General features: G+C 42.1%; 2 protein-coding genes across 7 annotated transcripts in view; one reads left to right on the top strand and one right to left on the bottom strand.

The window, feature by feature from the left end:
* The window catches only part of DCUN1D3 (defective in cullin neddylation 1 domain containing 3), a 34,118-nt gene extending 10,679 nt beyond the window's left edge, over positions 1-23,439 (top strand). For 5 of the 6 annotated variants that reach the window (XM_060124029.1, XM_060124028.1, XM_060124026.1 and 2 more), the window contains 2 exons: positions 20,842-21,377; positions 22,659-23,439. In XM_060124029.1, the coding sequence (XP_059980012.1) occupies positions 20,947-21,377; positions 22,659-23,142 (915 nt within the window). In that variant the 5' untranslated portion in view covers positions 20,842-20,946 and the 3' untranslated portion in view covers positions 23,143-23,439. Of the gene's footprint in view, positions 1-18,981; positions 19,012-20,841; positions 21,378-22,658 lie in introns of those variants that run through there. The other variant, XM_060124031.1, reaches the window with a different exon arrangement.
* Positions 1-24,146, bottom strand: part of REXO5 (RNA exonuclease 5) — a 77,611-nt gene that overhangs the window by 1,813 nt on the left and 51,652 nt on the right. The window lies entirely within an intron of this gene.

Raw genomic sequence — 24,146 nt, 5'->3', positions numbered from 1 at the left:
AATTCTCCTTGTAGCTTACCCATCTGGAGATTCTATTCTAGTGGACCACCATTGGACTAAGTACTAGATTCTAGTCTAGACTCTGCCACCAGTTCTGTGTGTCCTTGGGCAAGCTATAGCCCCTCTTTAAGTGTTTCCTTAGCTGCGACAAAGGATTTGGGACTAAATCACTTTCCCGAAGTGTGGCTTTGGTTACATTCTTAGTATATGTGCTGCTGAAATGAGCATGCAAGGGTGTGTTTTTTATACTATTGATGGTACGTGAGATGATTTTTGCTGGATGAATACTTTTCGCTTATTCTATATTTTAATGTGTATTAATGAAAACATAACTAGCATATTAGACCTATGACTTCATGGATCATGTCGCTTAGGGTGATATTTAAAGTGGATGTGATTTTTTTTAAGCTTTTAAGAAAAATCTTAGGGGAGCAGTAGTTGGGATGGTAAATGGATATGTAAGATCATAAAGGTTGTGTAGGAATGGCTGAAGTTTATAAGTTCTGAGACTCTAATTCTAGTGCAGTGATGTGGCACCTTCATGAAGACTTTGTGGTGATGGACACAATAGGACAGGTCCAAATATGAGTGACTTTAAAAACTTGCCTAACTCAAGCAAATTGACAGATTTATATTTGTGCATTCATGGTGAAAATGCCTATAAGTTGGTTGTGTAGAGTTTAAATTATCGTAGACATTAGTGGGGGTGGCTTTTCTTAAATAATAAAAAATGAATAATGTTGCTTCCTCTTTCACTTTTAGGAATTTCCTTGAAATCTGGATTGATCTTTAGTTCCTTTCACTCTTTGCTGTTGGAACTCACCATTGTAGGAGTTAGGGGTTCCATTTGTTCGTTGGGGAGGGAGAAAAGGCCATCCCTGTCTCTTGAACACATGCCTGTGCATGTGTTCTAGGTTCTGGAAGGCCGAGACTCTGTCGCATTCTAATGATCTATACGTTACTTCTTGCTGTTAGCTACTTTAAAGGTGCAGTGTGATGTGTGCCCTAAAATGAAGATAAACTCTGAGGCAAGGTTTATTTAAAATTTCATTTCACTTTTTGTTGTATTGGTCATAACTCAGTGTACTGGGGGTCTTGAGAAGTAAAATGAGCAGTGGTAGAAATGAAATAAACTTGTGGGAGGTACTTTCTTTTTAAGCAAAAACCCAGAATAAGAATGAAATCTTTATTGCATAATAGGAGCAAGAAAGCTGCTTTCAGATGTAGTCTATGGTTCCTTGAGTTTTTCTTTTCTTTTTTTTTTTAAGCCTTAATTACCTGTGTTCCCTTGACACTTTCTGTGTATATTAACGCTGTCATCTTTCATTATCTACATTTGGTTGTTAGCCTCTGTTCTGCAAGTGATTTTGTTCTATAGTTACCTCAACGTAAAGGGCCATGCATCTGGTATAGCTCCTTGTCATAAACTGTTGAATGTTTCAAATTGTAGTTTTTAAAAATTGCTATAAAGATGGTTCCAAGTCTGTTATCTTTCTGTGTTATCTAGTCAAGATTAGGTTAAAAAAGAACAAAATGGTGACAGTGATGTAACCCAAGATTTTTTTTCTCCTTCATTTTTTTCCTTCATTTATTTAATACAAAATTTCGACATGATTTCATGATGAGAAACTCTAAGATGTTTCCCGATTGAGGTGGAATCTAATGTTCCAAGCCAGAAACTCTCAGACTTTGTAAATTTTGGTTTTGTCATTCATACTATCTTCTCTCCTGAGAAGTAGTGACCTGTGTTATTTGGCACATTGGAAAAGGGAAAAAGCCTGTACTCAGGGCTATATTTTGCAGGACTAAAAATCTCTTTTCTTACTAAAATCTGTTTCATGACATGCATGACATTCATCCTTTGCACAAATTCACAAGACCCACCTTACTTAAAGGTAGATGTCAGGTTTCTGACAGAGTCCATTTCCCTTGGTGCAGAGGCTAGTCATTATTTATAGATAATTGCTGATGAGTGTGGAGATATTCTGAAAGGGGATATGCAGGGGTTGTGACATTTACCTTTGGTCTACAGACTAGGATTTGCAAACCTAGAGTGAGGTTGTTTAATACCTTCTCTTCTTGGGAAATTGCCATTGGATCAATGAGTCTTGGTTAAGATTTCTTGAGGGCAGCTGAATAGTTGGGCTTTTAAAGATGAAAGCCACATAAAGAACTGTTCTTTCCCAATCATACAAATAATTATCTCCGTGGTAGTATAATCCCCATAGATTATGGTATAAGCATTCAAGTATAAGTATAAGTATAAGCATTCAAGACCATACATTTAAAAAGATAAATATAATTTTGAGTCAGAATGAAAGATGTGCAAACATAGTGGTAGAGTTCAGACCATTCTTACATGTTTCCAGCACCACTTTGGTTTTCTTATGGTAGACTAACCTTTTAATTCATCTGGAGTCTTTTCACTTCTAAAGTAAAGCCTTTTTAGGATGCTGGAAACTTGAACTTTCATGGTTACCTTCAAGTCAAAAAAAAAGGTGTACTCGAACACTTTCTTTATTAACTCTTGACTTTAAACCTCCCTGTCAAAGAACCGGAATTGCTTAATTTATCAGAACATTTGCTTTTCTAAGTTTCCAGCTCACAACCATTCTGTGGCGTAGCAGAAAGAGATAATAAAAAGTTAAGCAACAGGTAAAAATCTTTTCCTGTAGCCTTTTCCCCATTTGGAAGCAGTTTTTCCTTCCCTCTGAAGCAGCTTGGCCTAAGCTCCTCCTTTTTCTGATTTGAAGCTTTACTGTTTGCATACAATGCTTAAATTGACTCACTCAACACCAAGTTCTGAACATCTCAAGTATTTAGTACTTTTGACTCAGGCTGCTTAAGCAAAAGAGGCTTAATAGAGGCTTACAATAGAGGCTTAACAGGACAAAACCTTTAAAAACACACTTTAATGGTACTCAAGGTTTCCAAACAGATACAAACTATTTTCTAAGAAGAACCAGACTATGTAGTTTTCAAGTTAGACATATGAGCAAGGAACCAGCTTTTCCAGATGGAATGTGGATCATTCACAGAGAACTTCTGAAACTCAAAACTTGTCTTCTAGATCTTGGCCTCCAAACTTGATTCTCTCATCACTGACTTCAAAGTGAAGTATGTGTAATCTGAATTTTTCTTAAGGGCGAACTCTAGGATTGGATGCATGGTGCTTCAGGAAAAATAAATATGTTTATATGTTGCCAGTTTTTAATTCCAGTAAATTTGAGTGCCTTTTGTGGACCTTGTTCTTAAGGACCTTATGGTATGAAAACAGATAGAACAACAAATAGAAAATGTTGTGAAACCTGTGCCCAAAATGTTAGTGCTATAAATGAAGGTGTGAAGGGACAAAGAGGGTCTAGGTCAACTTGAAGGAGTCAGGAGAGGAGTCCTGTGAGAAGTAAAATCTGACCTGGGCTCAAAAGACCGAGACTAGAGAGAGGAAGCATTCCAAGCACAGGTAGCAGTATGTGTAAAACTACAGAGGCATGAGAGGCCATGGCATCTTGGGGAATGGCACATGTTTCAGTATGCCTGAGGGATGTGGAATGAGAGCGGGAGAATAACAGTAATTGAGGCCAAATTCAGAAGAGCCTTGTATGCCTTATTAAATTTGGATTTTATTTTGTAGATGAAGGGGAGCTATTAAATAATTTTGAGTAGGGACATGGCATATTCACACGGGCTATATGTGTGTTAAAAAGATCAATCCAGTGGCAGTGTGGAAGACACTGGAGGGAGCAATCCCAGAAGTAGGTAAACTGTGAGAATACTGCAGTAAAGGTGGCAGGGGGCTGAACTGTAAAATTAGGGAGTTAGAACTTACAAAGTTTGGCATAATCTGATGAATGTTTACTGCTTGCATGTCCCACATGGGTTTTAGGCTCAAGGGTGCTCTGCTCCATACAGTCCCTCAGGGACCCAAGCTGATAGGGGTTCCACTATCGTGTGCTGTATCGTATGCTGAACTGTCTTGGTCACCATGGCAAGGGAAGAGATGGCTGGGATGTCATATGCCAGCTCTGTGCTTGGGCTGGGAAATAAGTATCACATCTGTCTACAGCTCACTGTGTCATTTCTGCCTACAGCTGTTTGGCCAGAAATAGATACATTTCCCCATCTAACTGAAGAGGCTGGGAAACTGGGGGAGCTGATGGAATGTTGGCTGAGCTTCTCTGTCTGTGCTACAGTGTAGGGACTTGAGTAAGGTACTTTATTTCTGAGCTTATTTCCTCTTCTGTAAAATAGGAATATCAAGAGTACCGGCCTCAGTCCCAGAGGCTCTTTTAGGAGGATCCCCAAGACACTTTCATAGGATCTGGAAGATCAGATTCTCTTCTTAATAATACTAACATCATTTGTCCTTTTTACTTTCATTCTCCCATGAGTTTTATAGAGGCTACATGACATGTTATATCACAAAAGATTGAATGGAGAAGCATATATGGGAAATGAGCTGTCTTCTTTTAAGCCAGACCTTAGGGACACTTGCAAAAGTGTAAAACAGTGTCACTCTTCTCATTAAGTTTTTGGAAATACAGTTATTTTTCATAAAAATGTTGTTTATGTTAACATGCCATGGTTTATTATTGATATTTTATTTATTTATATTTTTTAGAGGCTATTATTTTTTTTCCTATACGGACTTCCCCTTTTCCTAAGTCTTCAATATTTTATTCTTTGTACTATACATACTTCGATAACCTTGCTTAAAATGCATACATATGTCATATGGTAACACATGGTGTGTATTTTTTAATATTTTAATTTAATTTTTTGAAGTTTTTTTTTTTTTTATGTGGACCATTTTTAAAGTCTTTATTGAATTTGTTACAATATTGCTTCTGTTTTGGTTTTTTGGCCAAGAGGCATGTGGGATCTTAGCTCCCTGACCAGGGATCAAACCCATACCCCCTGCATTGGAAGGTGAAGTCTTAACCACTGGACTGCCAGGGAAGTCCCCAGTTTTTATTTTATATTGGAGTATAGTTGATTAACAATGTTGTGTTAATTTCAGGTGTACAGCAAAGTGATTATACATATACATGTATCCTTTTTCTAATTCTTTTCCCATTTAGGTTATTACAGAGTTCCCTGTGCTATACAGTAGGTCCTTGTTGGTTATCTATTTTAAACATAGCAGTGTGTATATTATTGATATTTTAAATGAAGTAATACAATTTTTTTTTTTTTTTTTGCGGTACGCGGGCCTCTCACTGTTGTGGCCTCTCCCATTGCGGAGCACAGGCTGCGGACGCGCAGGCTCAGCAGCCATGGCTCACGGGCCCAGCTGCTCTGCGGCATGTGGGCTCTTCCCAGACTGGGGCACGAACCCGTGTCCCCTGCATCGGCAGGCGGATTCTTAACCACTGCACCACCAAGGAAGCCCAAGTAATACAATATTTTTAAATTTCTCAGTTTAAAAAAGTACCAACCTCCTAGGGTAGCTGTAGGGATTAACTGCTGTCACGACTATAAAATGCCTAGCATTGTGTCTGGCACAATAACTATATTGGAGGGAACCTTTAGGTTTGATCTTGAGCTTTTCTTACTATGGGTCATATCTAATTAGTGGATTATAACCAACAATTAAAAACCAAATAAAAAAAAAAGAAATAGCATAAATCAGAGTTCATCATTGAAGTGAGAGTAAATACTGCTTAATGAGTGGTATGTGTGTGTATATACATGTGCATTTGGTCAGCATGTAACGTGTTTCTTACTGAAGGTCGCAGTTCAAGTTGGAAAGACAGTGGTTTAGTTCAAGCTCTCATTTTGCAGTGTCTGAAAGACTTATGCATACTAAACAAAAAAATGACTCTACTGTAGTATGCTTTTTTGAAAGAGGCAGTTTAAACTCTGTATTTTTCAAAAGTGGGCTTGAGGGGGCTTCCCTGGTGGCGCAGTGGTTGAGAGTCCGCCTGCCGATGCAGGGGACACGGGTTCGTGCCCCGGTCTGGGAAGATCCCACATGCCGCGGAGCGGCTGGGCCCGTGAGCCATGGCCACTGAGCCTGCGCGTCCGGAGCCTGTGCTCCGCAACGGGAGAGGCCACAACAGTGAGAGGCCCGCGTAATGCAAAAAAAAAAAAAAGTGGGCTTGAGAAGCATTATCCCTAATTTTGAGAAAGAGTAGAACATGGTTTGAATTTAGAAAGTGTTTATTAGATGCCAGTTAGCCCTTTTCACGCTGCCATATACACTTCCTGCCTTCTTGGAACTTTAATCCAAGATGCGGTCACTAAAACGGTAACATCTTTTCTGTGCTTGTCATTTCTGACTATCTGCTTGAGAGCCATGAATGTTTATGTTCCATAGGAATAAATAATGTACAATGCATTCAAGTCTTGAATGCATAGGAGAAATAATTGTCTGTTATACTAGAATGTCATCATAGACAATAAAAAAAATTCAGTCAGAAGAACTTACTGAGGAAGGAGTTAATGAAATATTTTCCTTTCTTTTTTTTAAATTTTTTTCGGCCTGGAAGAAACAAGTATCAAAGTTGTATTTAAGATTAAGTGACTTCTCGTAATGAGTAGTGATGTCAGCAAACTGATGTACAGTGAGCAACATGCTGTGTCTTTTTTGGACCAGTGGTGGATAGTTAACGCTTTCATTTTGATAAGCCCATTGGTGACACTGAGTAGTACCCTGGGTGAATAGGAGTTAATACTGGCTGCCTGGCAGAAGTAGATTTGTTATATAATTTATGGTACCCAGAAGCCCTTTGGGGAGGTCTTTATTACTATCCTGACAGTATCCATCTAGGCCTGGAGATTAATTTTTGTTGTTCTCATCTAGTTCTGCCAGGCTGATTCTCATAACTGAAAGGGTAGCAACTTGCTGTTAAATGCTGGCACTTGGCTTTTGCTTTTGACACAAAGGTATGTTAATCAAGAATGGGTGTTAGGAATCCGGAAATGTTTCAGTTAGTGATTTATTATAGTTTAGAGGCTTTTCTTCCCAGTTAAACTGATTTAACTTCTGAAAAATGAGTCAGTTCAGGGTTTCAAACGTTTCCTCTTCGACTAGCCTCAAAAAACGTTTATTAGCTTAGTTTAGTTTATTAGCTTAGTTTTAGTTTAGTTTACAAGACATTAGTTTCTGTCTTGTAAATTGCTGCTGCAATTCATTTGTGTCAGTCCTGCCACTGCTGAAACAAATGCAGAAGGAGTGTCAGTTTAGTTTTCCATCGTCTGATACATGGACTTCTTAACTCTATTACTAGTGGACGTCCACTGTTAGTTTTAAACAAGCCTGTACTATTTTTTAATGACTCACTGAGAAGTCATGTGGTAGTGTGATCCCTGTCCCCAGCTACCAGCACTTAAACTTATAATTTTCAATGTATTGTGTTAAAACAAACTTCTAATTCTGGCTATTTTTCCTTTCAGTTTTAAGCCTAAGGTTGGAAGCTCTATTTTTATAAAATACTCTCCTAGAAAACTTGCTGGTGTTGCTACCCCCAAATACTGGCCCTGGGGGTGGGGAGAGAAAGAGCTGACTGTTTCACATGCCTAGGCAGAATGTGTGGGCTGGCCTGCCAGCCAGCAGAGGTGGAATCTGCCCTTTGCTTTCTTGGCAAGTACGTCTGGCTTTGAAGGCCCTGATTAGGATTTTAGGTCTTGTCCTTTTCTTGCTGTTATATGAAACGTAGTGTATTGTCTCCAGTGGTTCTAAAGAGATGGAGGACCTCGATGGTCCACATCCCTTATCGTCTTTGACAAGGTACATGCTTCATCCCTCAGACTTAAAAGCCAATCTGTCATCAAGCGAATTTTTAAAAATACTACAGTGGAACAAGATGGCTTAAGAAGTGTAAAACTGGCTTTGAGTTCTTCTTGTTCACTACGTAGGATGCGAAAAAGCTGCTGGTTTTTGCCCTTGCATCTCTAGACACCTTAAATGTGATTTCTTTGTTTATTGCGGTAGAGAAGAAGCAGTTCAGACCAGCAGCAGCAGGTTTTGCACTGACTTCACCTGCTTGGCGAATCCTTGGAACTTCCTAGAGTGCTGCATGGCTATGGCTTGAATAAACTGTCTGGACTTTCACCCTTGCTCAAGGGAGAGGCAGGAATGATTTCCATTATTATGTGACTCTTTTCCCAGGGACTAAGGTACAGGTCAAAAAGAGGCACTATAGGATGAACATCTCCCAAGCTCAGCCTCAGATTTTGGCTTTTGCTGTGTTTGAGGTGAAAATTAGCTTGTGGAGTGAGGAGAGATGGAGCCAATACTGCTGAGAAGCTGTGTTAGTATCACATTATATGGTAACTGATGAGGTAGGGAGTAATTGGAACAATGAGACAATTTTCTACTTTCTCTTTGAAGGTAGTGGGGTGTTGAGAGGCAAGGCATTCAGGAGGAATTGGACCTTAGGAACCAGCTCTTGAGTGGTGAAATTAAGTTCTACTGTACATTCTTAGGGCTCAACTTCCTTTACTGTTGAGTATTTGATAACGTCATCATATAATTAGAATTGGTATGAATAGCTGTCAGATGATATTGAGAACTATGTGCTAGGGACAATGCTGAATATGCCATACTCATCATTTATTCAAGCATGAGTTAATACATTTAAAATGTGCATAGACTAGTGCCTTGGATAGAAGTGCCCAACAAATATCAGTGATTATTATTTATTCAGGAGATATTTACCAAAACATTTGCTTACATGACAAAGCTTAGGTGCACAGCCAAAGTGGTGAATGAAATAAAATTCCTGCTCTTGTGGCAGTTACCTTCTAGTAGGGGGAGCGGACAACAAATAAGTTAACAAACAAGAATTTCAGAGAGTGGTATGTGCTGAAGAAATAAAATAGTGTGCTGGATCAAAGGGAGAGGGCACTTTAGATTGGTTGGACAGGGAATGCATCTCAGCATTTGAAGGAGATGCATCTGATATGAAGGAGCCATTTATTCTTCACAGTGACCCTTTGTCCCAATTTTCAGGTGAGAAAACAGAGGCGCAGGGTGACTAAAGATGTGCTGGGAAGTGAATAGAGCTGGGCTGTACAGACCCAGTCATTCTGCATCCAAAGCATGTCCTATCCTTCCCAGAAAGGTAGCTGTAGGAGCTGCAGTATCTGCAGTTGGTTTTGAGTGAAGGAAATGAATGTGGTTGCAGTGCAGGTAAAACCCTCATGCAGTTCAAAAAAGTTGCAATTTTATGGACCCTCAGTTATGGGGTGCAAAATTTGAGTATGAGTGTGTGTACATATGTACAGCTTATTTTGGGATCCAAAGCTGTCTTCCGATTTTAAAAGGTGGTGACAAAAAGAGCTTGTGGCATTGCTGCTTTATTTTAGGATTTTCTCATATTGTTTTTTTGGAAAATAGGGCCTACCTGCTAAGGCAGAGTTTATTTTTTTGTGTGTGTGTTATTTATTTATGGCTGCATTGGGTCTTTGTTGCTGAGCGTGGGCTTTCTCTAGCTGCGGCGAGTGGGGGCTACTCTTTGTTGCGGTGCGCGGGCTTCTCATTGCAGTAGCTTCTCTTGTTGCAGAGCGTGGGCTCAGTAGTTGTGGCTCGCGGGCTCTAGAGCGCAGGCTCAGTAGTTATGGTGCACGGGCTTAGTTGCTCCGCGGCATGTGGGATCTTCCCGGACCAGGGCTCGAGCCCATGTCCCCTGCACTGGCAGGCGGATTCTTAACCACTGCGCCACCAGGGAAGTCCCAGGGCAGAGTTTTAATAGACAGCATTGCAATTGGCCATTAGGTGGTGGCAATTTTGTCAGATCAGTATGGGCGGGAAGAGGGTGGGAACTGGGCTGGAATCATAAGATGTCTTACTTTGCCAAGCCTGTAATACCATGATGCCAGCCACCAGGTATAAAGCTCTATTTTTTATATGATTATCTGCTTATCTTTACCCATGTTAATGTACCCTTTGGCCTCATGCCATATGAGTGCACATTTGTGAAATAAGTAACTTGAAGAAAAAGACTCAAACCTTGGGGCCTCGAGTTTCAACCAACAGGGAATGTATTTCCAATAAAGACACACTAACATGGGCATTTCCTGTCACCGTCTTCAAAACCTGAATGCTTTCTAAATAGGCTCTTCAGTACTTGAAACCAAAGAGAAATTGTTTCAATAATAGTCATTGAAACCAAGAGGGTAGCAAAGTTCTGGTCAGGTCTGGTCTTTCAGTTTCATAGGATGTGGTTTAGATCAAATAACCTGTTTTAGTCGGAAGATTGATCATGTTATTGCATAGGGAAAGACTTCCAAGAGCTTTTGCTTTACGGCCTTTCACGTGGTGTCTGAATGCTGGGAGGAGGTTCCTCCTTGGGAACATGAAGATGACAGAAGTATACACAATAGAAAAAAGCAGCTGTAAGTGCTCTGTGGCATATTTGCTTGAAGGAGGCTTAAGGTTGTAAGAATTGCAATTGGAAAGGTTCTTTTTCTCATTAGTCATACCATCTTTCAAATTCTTTTAAATAGCATTATCATGGTCCACCCAGTTGTAACGGAATTTTATAGTTTGCGCGAGTTTGGGATCATTGGTCTTAGGGTTCAGCTCAGGGGTCTCTTGATACATTGGGTTGAAATTGTGGCCTAGTAAGTTGGTCTTCGACCATGGTATCAGATCTTCTGTTTCTTTGCTCTGTGAGTAGAAGAGGTCTGAGTGACAGCTGTGTCTTGGTAGGGACTCTCTGTTGTGACAGAAAACCTGACTTCTGGCTTACGAAAAAGGAGAATTAATTGGCTCATACAACTGTAAAGTTCAGGCTTTGATCTGACTTAGGTACAATTAGATTCTGGGTGCAAATAATGCCTTTGAAACTGATTTTGTCTCTTGGTAGTGATTTTATTCTGGTGTCTTACATGCATTTGAGGTGAGACCCATCTGATAAGAAGGGACAGTTTAACTCTCACAGTGACCCTTGGATAGGCATTATTATTTTCCCTGGTGCTCTTTCTGGCAAGATGACCGAAGCAGCTCCAACCTCCTTTGCTTTCGGTGCTAAGATTCACTTTGTCTGACTTAGGTTACCTGCATATTCCTGGCCCAATCATTGAAGCCAAGGGCATAGGAGGCTTTGGTGGGCTTGAGTCACATGGTCCATTATGAGCCCCACCCAACTTACATGACCAAGAGTGAGGGAGAGGAATCTTCTAGTGAAAATTGGTGGCCACCTGATGAAGAACCTGGAGGCTGGGGGAGCAGACAAGTCTGTGCTGTAAGCGATAATATCCTTTGGTCCAGTCTGAAGCTAGAAAGCCATATAATAAGTCTGTGGTCTAAATCCAGCCTATTAACTGTCTCAAGGGTGCCACAGTTCCATTTTGAACGAGCCTCTTGCTCCCTGGGCATGTGATTCACTCAGTTTCAAGTCCATGGGTCAGACCCTTCTACCCCAACGCTAAACCTATGATAAGAGGACCTCATTAGACCTTAGGATGGGCGTTATCTTTTTTGTGTGTGTATGTGACATAGGGGAAGTTTCATTTTCTTTTCAAAGAATAAATTGGGGAAATGTAGGTATAATTGAAACATACCCTTATGATTAATCTCTTCCTGTCCCCCACACCATACCCCACCCCCATCATTTAACAACACTGTCTTGAAATCCTTGGAGCCAAAATTGTTGGATTTGTCAGTCTTTTGATGTGATTTACAATGAAGCAAATGGTCTCTCTCTTGTTTTCCATCCTCCTTTGGCAGTTTGATATTTTTTCTTAAATATGTCTTAAAGTGCTTTTGGTAAGGTGGTTTTTTTTGGCTTTTTTTTTAAGAAATTGAATTAGTTGACACATATTACAAGATGATGTAAATACTCCCAGTACACTCCATTGTGTAAGTTGACACTACTTTTTTTGAATTCACATTGAATATTATATATATAATATTTTTTTGCACAGTCTTTGATCTGTTGTTCCACTTCTAGGAATTTATTCTCAGGAAATAATTACAAATGTGCTGAATTTTAGCTGCTATTCTGCTTATTATCCTAGTATTATTTATAATAGTGAGCGATTGGAAGCAAACTAAATGTCCAACAATGAGAGTTTATTTTAAATTGACAAATTATCAATGAAAGACCTATCTGGCTATTAAATCTGTTTTAACAGAGAGTCTCAACCTTTCTGTAACCCCTCTGCAGTGCAGCACCAAATTTTTGACAGATTGAGTAGTAGGCTATAAATAGTTTATGGGTTGTGTGAAATAGCTGGTGTGTCAGTGGTGATACCAGTACTGCCACTGAATGCTGCTCTTTTAAAAGCATTTGATGAGAGAAGATTTATATGAAAAAGTATAAAATGGAAACATTTGCAAAATAGAATGTACAATACAACCCAGTTTTGTTTAAAAGTTCCATGTGTGTAGTATGAACATGCATGTATTTACTTAGGTGTGCCATCCATATGTGCTTATGTAAAACACTGAAAGGATATACTCCAAAATATTAATTGTAGGTGGTGGGATACTAGGGGACTTTTTTCTCTTTATGCTTCTCTGTATTTTCTAAACTTTACAGAATAACTATGTAATGCTTTTGAATTTGGCAGTGGGTAAGAAAGTCTTAGTGGCCTTAGTGCTCTGACCAGCTTACTGATGTGGTTGAAAACGGATATTCTTTTATTATACAGATCTTTTTTCTGTCCCTCTTCCTCTTCCCATCTACTATGCATTAGCAGTCAGCTTCCATCATGGGCCTCTAGGAAAAAACTGATAAATGTGGCCTTAATGAATTTGGATTTTTTTTTTTTTAAAGAATTAGCAGACATCACATTAGTTACCATGTGATGAACCTGAGATCTATTTAGAAGAAATGTGGCTCTAGAAACCACATCTGTACATTTGTGGTCATTCAGGTGCCGCTCTAAGACGTCTGCGTGCACTCATTTATCATCTTTATATTGGGTTCCTTTCTCTTCTTTTGACTCATTTCATAGTTTCCTTTCTTGCCTTTCTTTCACTTAGATGCAAAGACCAAATCTCAACTCCAGTTAACTATTTTTCAGTCAGTTATTGACTACTGAATTCCTCAGGTGACTGAAAGGTGAACAGTTGATGTGGTAATTGGGTGTTTGAGGACTAATTATCTACAATCTGGTAGACCTCCAGGGTGGCTGGTATCCATATGCTAATTGGAAGCAGGGGAGTGGTGCCTAACCAGTGGTTTTACCTTCAGTATGGCCTAATGAGGCTGTGTCCTGAAGATAAGCTCCAAGCTAAAACCAGAGATAAAGAGTATAGCATATAGCAGGCATGCCATTTTTATTATGGTACCACAGAGCACAAATCCAAGACAGCCCTCTGGTTTTAAACAGGGAAAGTTAGTTAATGAAAAAACTGGTGCAGAAACAAAAAGAGTAGCCAACCCAGAAATCTGGTGCCCGTTAATGATGCGTACTTTGCAAATAAGTGGACAGTCTGACTTGTCCAGATCAATAGTGACAGCAAAAATATTCCAAGTGTGGGTCAGTAGAATAATTCAGCTCTTTTTTGGTTGTTTTGAGTCATGTGGGATTAAACATGTAGCAGCTCTGGAACCCAGAGGCCAAAAATGCTTGATTCTTTGGTATTTGGAAACTTTATAGTATATGTGTGTGTTGGCTTGGTTGTACTTGGCAAGTAGTATTTGTTCTTGCGAGCCCACACTGACTTCGGTCCTCAGACCTCAGTTGTATATATATATCCTTAGTATATCTGAAGTATGCAAGGTAAGGAATGTAAGAACCCTTTAAAAAGAAAAGAAAAATTCTTTTGTACAATGCTGACTGGTCTTAGTCCTGTGACCTAAGATTATTTTACAGAAATATAATCAATTGGTTTATTTTCTTTTTTAAAAATTTTACCTTTCCTCCCTCCCTCTTTTCCTCCATCCCTCTTTCCGCACTTTTGAGATTGGTTGATGTAGAAAGTCTTGTGTTCCTACCCCTCCCTAACTGGAACTGCTGTTTTAGCTTGCTGCTTGCAGTACATTTTAGGACAGAAAGTCTTTTAAAAGCATGAAAATAGCAGATGCGTCTCATTTGCTTTGGCAGGGGAAACAGCTTTTCCTCCCAAGTAGCTCTAGGTAAGACCTAGTCTCCAAAGGTGCTCTTGTAAGTCCCAAGTTCCAAATGACAGCAAGCAGAAGAGTTTGCATTTTAAAGTACTCCCTCAGTCTTTCCTCCTGTTATTTTTGCAAGTTTACTTTCTAGGAAGTAGTTTATAAATGGACACCACCCATTTCCCAACTTTTTCTCAGGTCATTCAGCATCTGCAGCTGCCAGTTGGGATCAAGAGGCTCTTGTGGTCTTGCTTTGAGACTCCCCAGGGGGATGGCTTCTGCTAGTACAGCTGCTTCAGCCCCTGGCAGCTGGATGTCTGGCATATATAGTAAGAAGTAAAATCATGCGCCCAACTAGCTATACAAACTGTTTGGATGGAAGTTGGAAAGATGGGTTTCTTATTGCTATAATATGTAGAAGCACCAACATTCGTCAGTGGCTTCTTGCTTCTGAACAGACTCTAGATGGGAACAGAATGGGAGGGATGGATTGGATCAGTTCCTTCTCTCAAGGAAGTCATCAGAGTAGATCTCAAGTGCCTTGCTGACACTGGATTTTGGTGCCAGCCTTTGCCCTCTGTTTTTTAGCTCCCAGCCAGCTATAACTGTGAGCCAGCTTGCTCTGTTTTCCATACATCAGGGCCTATTCCTGACCCTGCAGAGTTCAAACTAAGATGATTAGGACAGGGAAGCCTGCAAAAACAGTGTAATCTTTTACCTCTTGTTCAGATTGGAGTAGCTCTGCTTTCTGTGTCTTTTTGGACTTCTCATTTTCCCTTGGCTCTAACAGGCTTGGGCAAGAAGTATGAGAGCTGTTCACTGAGGAGGCAAAATGCCTGTCCTCAGAAGGCTTGCAAATCTAGAACTTCAGCCTTTCTGGATACCAAGACGTGAAGGTAGTCCTAGAGTATTAGACTTGGAAGGATTTTAATCATGGGAACACAAACTCAGAGAGGTTAAGGGAGTTGTTCAAGGACACACATTGCTTAGGGAGATCCCAGACCGGAACTGAAGGCTTCCTGGGAGTTTACTCTGTTCCTGTTGACTCAGTACCTCTGGAGTACAATCAGGTGTTGATAATGTATCTTTTCTTCTTGGGCCATCATCATCTCCTTAGGGGAAGGATATATCCTGGCATACGTCATAGCAAAGAACAGTAAGTAGTGAGGCCAGTGATGTAGAATGGTGAGTTTAGAATTACACTGCCTGGGTTTGAATCTGTTTTCCTGTATCACCTCAGGCCAAATCCCTTAAACTCTGTTCAGTTTCCCCTTCTGTAAAGTGAAGGTTATATTATCTTCCTCACAGAGTTGTAGTGGGTTAAATGTGATAATTCATGTCAGTCTCCTCAATACATACATGTAACTTAAAAGGTATTGCTATTAATAAACATTTTTAAATCCTGTCTCAACTTGGACCAACCAGATTGGTCCTTTGCCTTCTTCCTTTCCACTTTATGCTTCCAGTCATTGAAGACCCAGAACAAGACTCATCTTCTCTGTGAAACTTTCCCATTGAGTTGATTTTGGAGTCTTGACAGACTGGTTTTATTTCCTAGTCCCACTGCTTAGTGGTTAAGAAACCTCAGTTTCCTAATCTGTAAGGGCTCTGACGACCTAGGTTGTTGTGAGGTTTGAAGGTGATGTGTATGAAGCATATAGCCCCATGTCCCACAAATACCAATTTCTCTTTATCAGTCCCTCCACCTTTCTTTCCATAACACTGGTCCACACTCCACTCTCCTTTCCTGTCTCCATTTGTCTTTGTGTGGTTTAGCCCTTCTTGGTCCTTCTGTTCCATAAGAGGTGATTCTGTTTCAGAGGTAGATAGTAAGTCCTAGAAGACAGGGACTTGCCTGATTGTCACTTCATGGAACTGCCTAAGAGATGGAAACAGTTTCCTGATCTCTTCTTCTCTGGCTCTCTGGAGCCAGAGCATCCACTGGGACCACGACCTCTGGGATTGCCCTCAGCCCGGCAGTGCCAGCGCCAGGCCTGGGGCCAGGCGGGCAGCCAAGCCCATCCTCGGGAACAGCAGCTGGGACTGGCACAGGGAGGAGGGAGGCTGGAAGCTGATGCGGGGAAGCAGTGAGGGACAGAGGCAACGTTAGAGCTGAGACTGGAGGAGGAAAGCTGGAGGCTGGTCTTAGTCCAGCATAAGCTGAGCAGTTACTGTCTTTCAAGTAAACCCCCAAGGCTGCGCATAGAAGTAGGTTTCCTGGTTTGTGGCTTTTTTGCCCCCTTTATTCTTCTTCCTACCTTTCCTTTCTTCCCACCCCTCCTTGTCTCTCACTCCATTTCACTCATTTATGCCACTTTAGCTGAAATAGGAGAGCAGAATCACTTACTGCAAGAACAGGAAAGCTGCTGTGGGCATTTGGGGCGTCAGCATACCTGAACTGCCCCAGGAGACCTGGCCTGGCTGCTGACAAGAGCACTGTTCTAGAAGGGAGACTTGATTCTGTCACCAACTTTGTGATAATAACAACTGTAATAAAGGCTAACACTTACTGAATACTTTTTTTTTTTTTTTTTTTTTTTTGGTGGTACGTGGGCCTCTCACTGTTGTGGCCTCTCCCGTTGTGGAGCACAGGCTCCAGACGCACAGGCTCATCGGCCATGGCTCACGGGCCCAGCCGCTCCGCGGCACGTGGGATCCCCCCGGACCGGGGCATGAACCCGCGTCCCCTGCATCGGCAGGCAGACTCTCAACCGCTGCGCCACCAGGGAAGCCCCCTTTCTGAATACTTTTTATGAGCCAGATATTGGGCAGAGGATTTTACATGGGTTATCTCATTTACTCTATCCACCAGACCATGAGGTACAACTGTCCCATTAAAGTTACATGCTGATGGTCACAAAGTTGGTCCATCACCATGATTCAGATCCAGGTTTGTCTGCTCCCAGAGCTCTTCCTCTTAATGACCCTTCTCCAGTTTCTCCCTTCCTAGATAGCTCGTTGACCTCCGTGTACCTCCATTTCTCTTCCTATGAAATGGGGGTAATTATTTCATAGAGCTACATTTATATGTAGCTGTTACAATGTACTAACAAGTACAAAGTGGTATTCATTAATAATGATACTCTGTTAGTGAAATTTGGCTCTGGGGTGCTCAGATTGTGCTGAGGCTGTCCACTTCAGAGAGGTGGCAGGAGGACCACTGGCAAGTATAAATGCGTATAAATAAGTAGCAAGTTGGAAATCCTGCTTTGCAGATCTACAGAGCTGGAACCTAGTGGAAAGGGAATGGAGTCTGGAGCTGGCTGGAAGGCTGTCCCACGTTAGGGACAGGGAGTGACCAGCAATTCAGAGTATCCAGAGCGCACAGCAAATACCCAGCTTGATTTTATTCAGCGTCATTCACAAGTCTTATCCTGTGGAGGATCTGATTCCCCCAGGTATTTCTGACCAATGGTGCATTTGAGCAGGGTCAGTGCTGTAGTTCAAGAGACTGTTTTTGAGCAAGACCCAACTGCATGACTCAAGGCAAGGATAGGCGGCCTGTCTGGGCCTGGGGAAGCCAAAGCCTGGAGCCCATTGTTCAGATGGGACAAGCTGGGGCTTCCATCAGGCTAATCAGATACTACCCGGCTGTTAATAATGGCTGTCATATCAAGCGTTTTCTGTGTGGAGGACAGTGTGCGCCAGATGCCCTTTATCTGCGTTTCCTGACTGAATCCTTACAACTGCTCTTTGAAGTAGATACCGTTTTGCAGGTTGAGGAAATTCAGGTTTTGATCAGGGTCGAACATCCGGTGGCAGAGTAGGACTTTAAGACCTGAAGCTTTTAACCATGCTGGTGGGCTGAAACATCACAGGTTTAAGAACTTTGGACTAATTCTAGTCCCCGCCTCTAGTGAGACTGAGCCTAACGGCATCTTGCCTGCCTGCGTCACGGTCTTAATGCTTGCCTGGGAGAGGGCAGTTGGCTAGGATGCCCTTCTTAGCACAGGGCACAGACCATGTTTTTTTTTTTTTTTTCCAGTGGCTAATTGTAAAACTTGCTGCTCTGTGATTGATGTGGTGACACTGCTGAGCTTGGCACCCATCCATTGGTGGGCTTTCCCGAGGTGATCTGATGTAGGTGGGCTCAGCAGTCCAGCCTAGTGGTGAAAGGTCATGGTTTCTCAAGCCAGACATACCAGGTTCTGCTTGTGATCTTGGGTAATTTTCTTTGTGCCTCAGCTTCCCTGTCTTTAAACGGGGTTGTGGTGAGGATGTATGAGTGTTATTGTCCATAAAGGGCTTAACATAGTGCCTGGCATGGTATCAAGCGCTCAGTAATTGATGACTACTATTATTAGCTATTAGCCAGCAGCTACTGGGTCCAGGGAAACTTTCAGCTTTAGAACACTTGAAGTGCTGCCACCCTGGGACACACGGCTGAGCACCATGATTGAGCCTGAGAAATCTCTGGGTACAGAACTATTTTCCCAAAGAAAGGGGAGACACAAAAGAAGGGAGCCCATTGAGTAATCAGGGGACCACACGTACCACCAGATCTGGAAATACTTTTTTCTGGCTTGAGACCACAACTTGCTTCAAAGAAAAGGACCAGAGTAGAGGAAAGGGGTCCAGCCTCCTGGCACCTGCTCATTGACCATCTGTCTAAATTGATCTCCCCCTCCTTTTTTTCATCTGCTGGGCATGTAAAACGCCTTCAGGTTTCAGCTGGTACTGCTGTGCCAGGTAATCAAAGATGCTCTCACGTGGAGGGCTGGTTGGGTAAATGGATTAGGGCCTCTTGGGAGGCCCATCTGTTCTGTCCCTATGTGAAGGCCTTGGCGCCAGTATTTGGACGAAGCTGATATAATGCAGCATCTGTCCAATGGGGCAGGGGTGAGTAGCCTGGGGTAGGTGGGTCAGTAGGAAACCAGGAAATCCTCTTATCCTGCCAGGTACCTGGGCTTCCCTCAGCAGCGGGAGCTGAGCAGCAAAGCCTGGTGAGTCAGCGTGCCTGGGAATTAGAGTTGCCAGTCTGTGAGCATGTGGGATCTGTGTAAGTTTGGGCCTTTTGTTTCTTTCAGCATTTTAGTCTTTAGAAACACAAATCTGGAAACCAGACCCTCCACATGGTATAGTCCTGCTTGTTTTGAGATAATTCAGCTTCAACAGTTGCTTCCCTTGTATGCTGGTCTTCTAAGAATTAACCCCTTACCTTTTAAAATTGTAACAAGTTGTGCTCATGGCTTACTAGCTATATTCTAAAAGCATAAAAAGGCTTTAAAAAACTTACTTGGGTCTGTCATTTTCCACACCAAAACCCTCCTAAGGGTTTCAGCGTGTTTTTGAAACCTAAGTGAAACTGCGAGTCTTTTTTTAAGGCATGTATAATCATGTCTGTCATGTATTCTCTTTGAAGGTGGACAATGGGACACACCCCGATACAATGTGATTCCGGTAACTACAGGAATGATTCTGGTCGTCATTTTAAACTTATACACTCAGAACATACCCTTAGAATTCCTTTTGAAGATAACTCTGAATTTATCCAAGCACTATTTGGAGGAAGCTAAAATTCTTTAGGTAAAGTTTAAAGCTCCAGCCTTCCATTAAAAGCACCCTTCTGCCCCACTGCCAGTCTCCTTAGAGCTTTGAATTTGGATTGTGGAGGTCCCTGACCCTAGAGCTGGAGAGCCATGGGACTGGCATTGATTTGGTCTGCTTTCCCGACTGTACTTCTGGCTCCTGGTCTAAATTTCTATTAACATTATAATTTCAGAGGCTGCAGTTATTATAGCAGGTAGCAAACTTTTATAAGTACTAAATTTTAGATGGATCTTCTAGTGGACTAGTTGAAGGTAAGAATAAGAGTCTGAGTAGATAGAGTCTTCAGAGAAATCACCTCATCCCTGGCCCAGAAATTTCTAGCAATTCTCTAAAAGCCACTTTTTCGTTACTTAAGTAATAAATAAATCACTGTGATGTTTGTTATGTATCAGTGCAGGCTTTTCTTTTTCATCTAGCAGTTATTCTGTCATTTAGAGACTGTATTTGGGTAAATTAGCCCTTCTTTTAAAATGGAGACGCTATCTTGGAAGACTAAGCCTGCAGGCCCTACAGGACATTCACATTTAGTGTGAACTTGACTTTCCTCTACATACCACCTCGCTGGGTGGGTGGGGGTTAGAAAAGAAGCTCAGCGATTGGGACCCTTGGCGTGGAGAACAGTCTTGGTGGATAGAGGAAGGGTGGAGAAAGGGCATTTCACCTACTGTGCGGGTGGGTCCCAGAAAGGAATTTGAAGAAATCAAGACAAATTTTACTTTGTTATTTGGCCAGGACTCTGCCGTTAGTCTTGACTCTGCAAATTCTTTATCTCATCTTTAGGCCATTATGAAACTATATAGTTGTTTTGGATGTGGCTACCCCTTCTTCCTACTCATCCTACTTAAAAAGAACATCCGAGAATTTTGACATTAGAGACTAGAAGATGAACCTTTTATTTGTACCTTCTGGGTTAATACAGGTCCAAATCAATTTCTTATGTGACGGCAAGTTGGCAAGACAAGTTTCCTTTGGAATATTTCTGGCAAAACCGTAGTCTTCCTTGATGCGTTCCGCACATGAATCAACTTCTTTGTGATCTATGTTACCTTTAAGAATTTTAGGAATTTTCCTTATTGGTTCTCCATATGTGCTCTAACCACTGCATTTCCAAGGTGAAGGTATGGGCTTGCGAGGGAGGTGATGATGAACCTGGGGTATTTCCCCTCGTTCATGGTTAGCTCATTGAAACAGAGTGGTGTTCCAGTGTGCAGTCCCTGGAGGGAAGCTTGCATACTCTGTCTCCCTGTCCAGCAGTGATTGCTCTCTAATTTCCTTCTAGGTTGGCTGGCTCCTCTGGCTGATGGCATGTTGAGGCACGTGGGCCAGTGGCAACAAGGGCATCCAATCCAGAGGGGGCCACTCTAGAGGCCAGGCCACCAGCATCATGGGCCAGTGTGTCACCAAGTGCAAGAATCCCTCATCAACTCTGGGTAGCAAGAATGGAGACCGTGACCCCAGCAGCAAGTCACATGGGAGGCGGGGTGCAGGCCACCGTGAGGAACAGCTGCCAGCCTGTGGCAAGCCAGGTGGGGATATCCTTGTCAATGGGACCAAGAAGGCAGAGGCTGCTACTGAGACCTGCCAGCTGCCAACATCCTCAGGAGATGCTGGGAGGGAGCCCAAGTCAAATGCCGAGGAGTCTTCCTTGCAGAGGTTGGAAGAACTGTTCAGGCGCTATAAGGACGAGCGGGAGGATGCAATTTTGGAGGAAGGCATGGAGCGCTTTTGCAATGACCTATGTGTGGACCCCACGGAATTTCGCGTGCTGCTCTTGGCTTGGAAGTTCCAGGCTGCTACCATGTGCAAATTCACCAGGTTAGTCACAAGTACTTCATGTCAGCAGGTGATCAGAGGAGGGAAAGAGAGCACCATTGAGGAGTGGTGCCCAGCTAGGATAGAACTGGGTTGACTTCATAGGGTTTGGGGTAAATCTTATTTTTTTTTCTGACCAATTTCTCTAAAGCTATTCAGCCTCTGAAGAACTGGGTACCAACCATCCTTGCCTGAAGTTAAATGAGGAATAATCCATGTTGCCACGCTGCTGCCCCGCCCCGCTGCTGTTTGACTGTTATCTTTTCTTTCACTCCTGTACTTGTCAATTCACTCACTTCCTCACTCGATGTTTATTGTACACCTATCATGTGTTAGGCATTGAGTGCCAGTATAGTGAGTGCCACTGGGGATGTGCTTCAGTAACTGCATGAAGCCAGTTGCCCCTTCTAGCTCTCTGCACATTACCCTTAGCCAGCCTATGCGCCGACAAGGACAGCTGGCCCTAGTTATCAACTAGTAGTTGTGTACATTGTCATGGTCGTTCATCCCTATAGAGGTTGTTTGTGGGAGACAACATGGCAGGGTCACTGCAAGGTGTGGTTTCCAGAGCACTGGGTTATAAGTAAGTAAGAATTGACTTTGAGAACCCCTCAATACGATTTTTAGTCCCTGGGGAGGTTACTCGACAGACCTCAGACATTCTATCTTCAGCAGTTGCAGAAATCTCTGAGATGATGGTCAATGTGAGACCATGTTGTAAGCTAAAAGTGTTATTATATAGATGTTAAAAATCAATTTTTGTTTTTTAATAACGGAACTTTGATCTCTGGTGGCAGAGTTACCCAGATTCATCCAGAATCTTTGGCTCCAAAAACTTCCCTTGGCAGTCACCAAAAATATTCCAAAAACAAACAACCCCTAGAGAATCAAAAGGAAAACAGGAAGGAGACTCCCCATCTTGGAGAGTCTACAGCTTAATCACTGTTGCAGAATGGGAAGCAGAACATGGAGCAGGAGACTTTGAGTTTAGCTTTGGAAAGATGAATAGATGAGTGAATGAACCATTATCAGCTGTCTACCATATACCAGGCACTATTAGAAGCAGCTGACATATTAACTTGTTTAGTCGTCACCAGAACCCTATGAAGTAAGGTAGTATTCTCACCATTTGGCAGATGAAGAAATAGGACTACAGTTAGCGGAGGAGTTGGCATTCAAATCCAGACAGCCTCACAGCTACCCTCTTAATTATGATACTATATTGCCTCTCAGTAAATTATACCGTTTACAATTATTAATTGTGCCCCCTCCTTCCCGTTGCAGGAAGGAGTTTTTTGATGGCTGCAAAGCAATAAGTGCAGACAGCATTGATGGGATCTGTGCACGGTTCCCTAGCCTCTTAACAGAAGCCAAACAAGAGGATAAATTCAAGGATCTCTACCGGTTTACATTTCAGTTCGGCCTGGACTCTGAAGAAGGGCAGCGGTCACTGCATCGGGAAATAGCCATTGCCCTGTGGAAACTAGTCTTTACCCAGAACAATCCTCCAGTATTGGACCAGTGGCTAAACTTCCTAACAGAGAACCCCTCGGGGATCAAGGGCATCTCCAGGGACACTTGGAACATGTTCCTTAACTTCACTCAGGTGATTGGCCCTGACCTCAGCAACTACAGTGAAGATGAGGCCTGGCCAAGTCTCTTTGATACCTTTGTGGAGTGGGAAATGGAGCGAAGGAAAAGAGAAGGGGAAGGGAGAGGTGCACTCAGCTCAGGGCCCGAGGGCTTATGTCCCGAGGAGCAGACTTAGTGGCTCTGTCTCAGGAGCAGCAGCAAGGATCTGCCCGCTGCCCTGCAGCCAACCAAGGAATTGGACCTTTCTGGAAATTACTGAAGATCCGGATATTTTCTACTTTACACCTTTCTCTGCCTTGTATCTGAAAGGGCTCTAAAATGCTGTATCATGTTTTAGGCACTTTCTTCACTTTTTGGATATTTTGGTTATTTCTTTTTTGGGGGGAGGGTCCCCCAAAATATCTGAACCTGGCTACATGTTGTGTATCTTTTTTTTTTTTGAAGCCTTCAGATAGAATAAGCCTGCCACTTCTTGCACAAATTAGATTTTTTTGGGGGGTGGGGGAGGGTGTAGAGCAGGGAGGGGGGAATGGGACAGTTAGGTTGAATTATCATTACAAAACGATGCAGTGCCAGATCTCAGTTTTGCATATTCTTGTTTTTCAGGGCAGGTCTGTACTGTGTGTAGTGCTGTTTACATCGTTGAATTTAGGTTGTAATAATTATTTTTAAAGATTTACACAGAGTTGAATAACAGTGTTAACTGTTAACCACATTGCATTAATTCCCAGGCAATTTAAAGCTCTTGGAGAGCCAAGGCCAGCCAAGAGCATTTGTAGTCTGGTGACAACCCCCTTTTAAGCTAATTTATCTGGAACCCTTATTTTCCTCACTTCTTGCTCATTCCTTCTTTGACCTATTGCATTTCATGTTGAGTTTATCCATCAACATGCTGCACCTGTCAGTCAAGTGAGCGGGTTTTTTTAGAACACATTGTACTGAGAACCACTTAAGCATTGAATGCAGAGAAAGCAGTGCTACCTCAGTTTTGCTGGAAGTAGACTTTGATAGTTTTCTTTCTTTGATGAACTTTCTGTATTTTCACGTTGTAAGTGGAAATACTTTTTTTTTTTTTTCATTTGCCTTGGAGCCAAAGTTTCTGTTCCTGGGGGTCAGAAAACTGTGCCTGCCGGCCAACTGACTTGAAGGAAAACTGTGGTATGGAGCTCTGCTTGAATT

The sequence above is a fragment of the Lagenorhynchus albirostris genome, chromosome 15 (genome assembly GCF_949774975.1).
Source record: "Lagenorhynchus albirostris chromosome 15, mLagAlb1.1, whole genome shotgun sequence".
In the NCBI taxonomy this organism is placed as follows: domain Eukaryota; kingdom Metazoa; phylum Chordata; class Mammalia; order Artiodactyla; family Delphinidae; genus Lagenorhynchus; species Lagenorhynchus albirostris.
The sequence above is the reverse complement of the archived record's forward strand: the minus strand, read 5'-3'. Positions and strand labels throughout refer to the sequence as shown.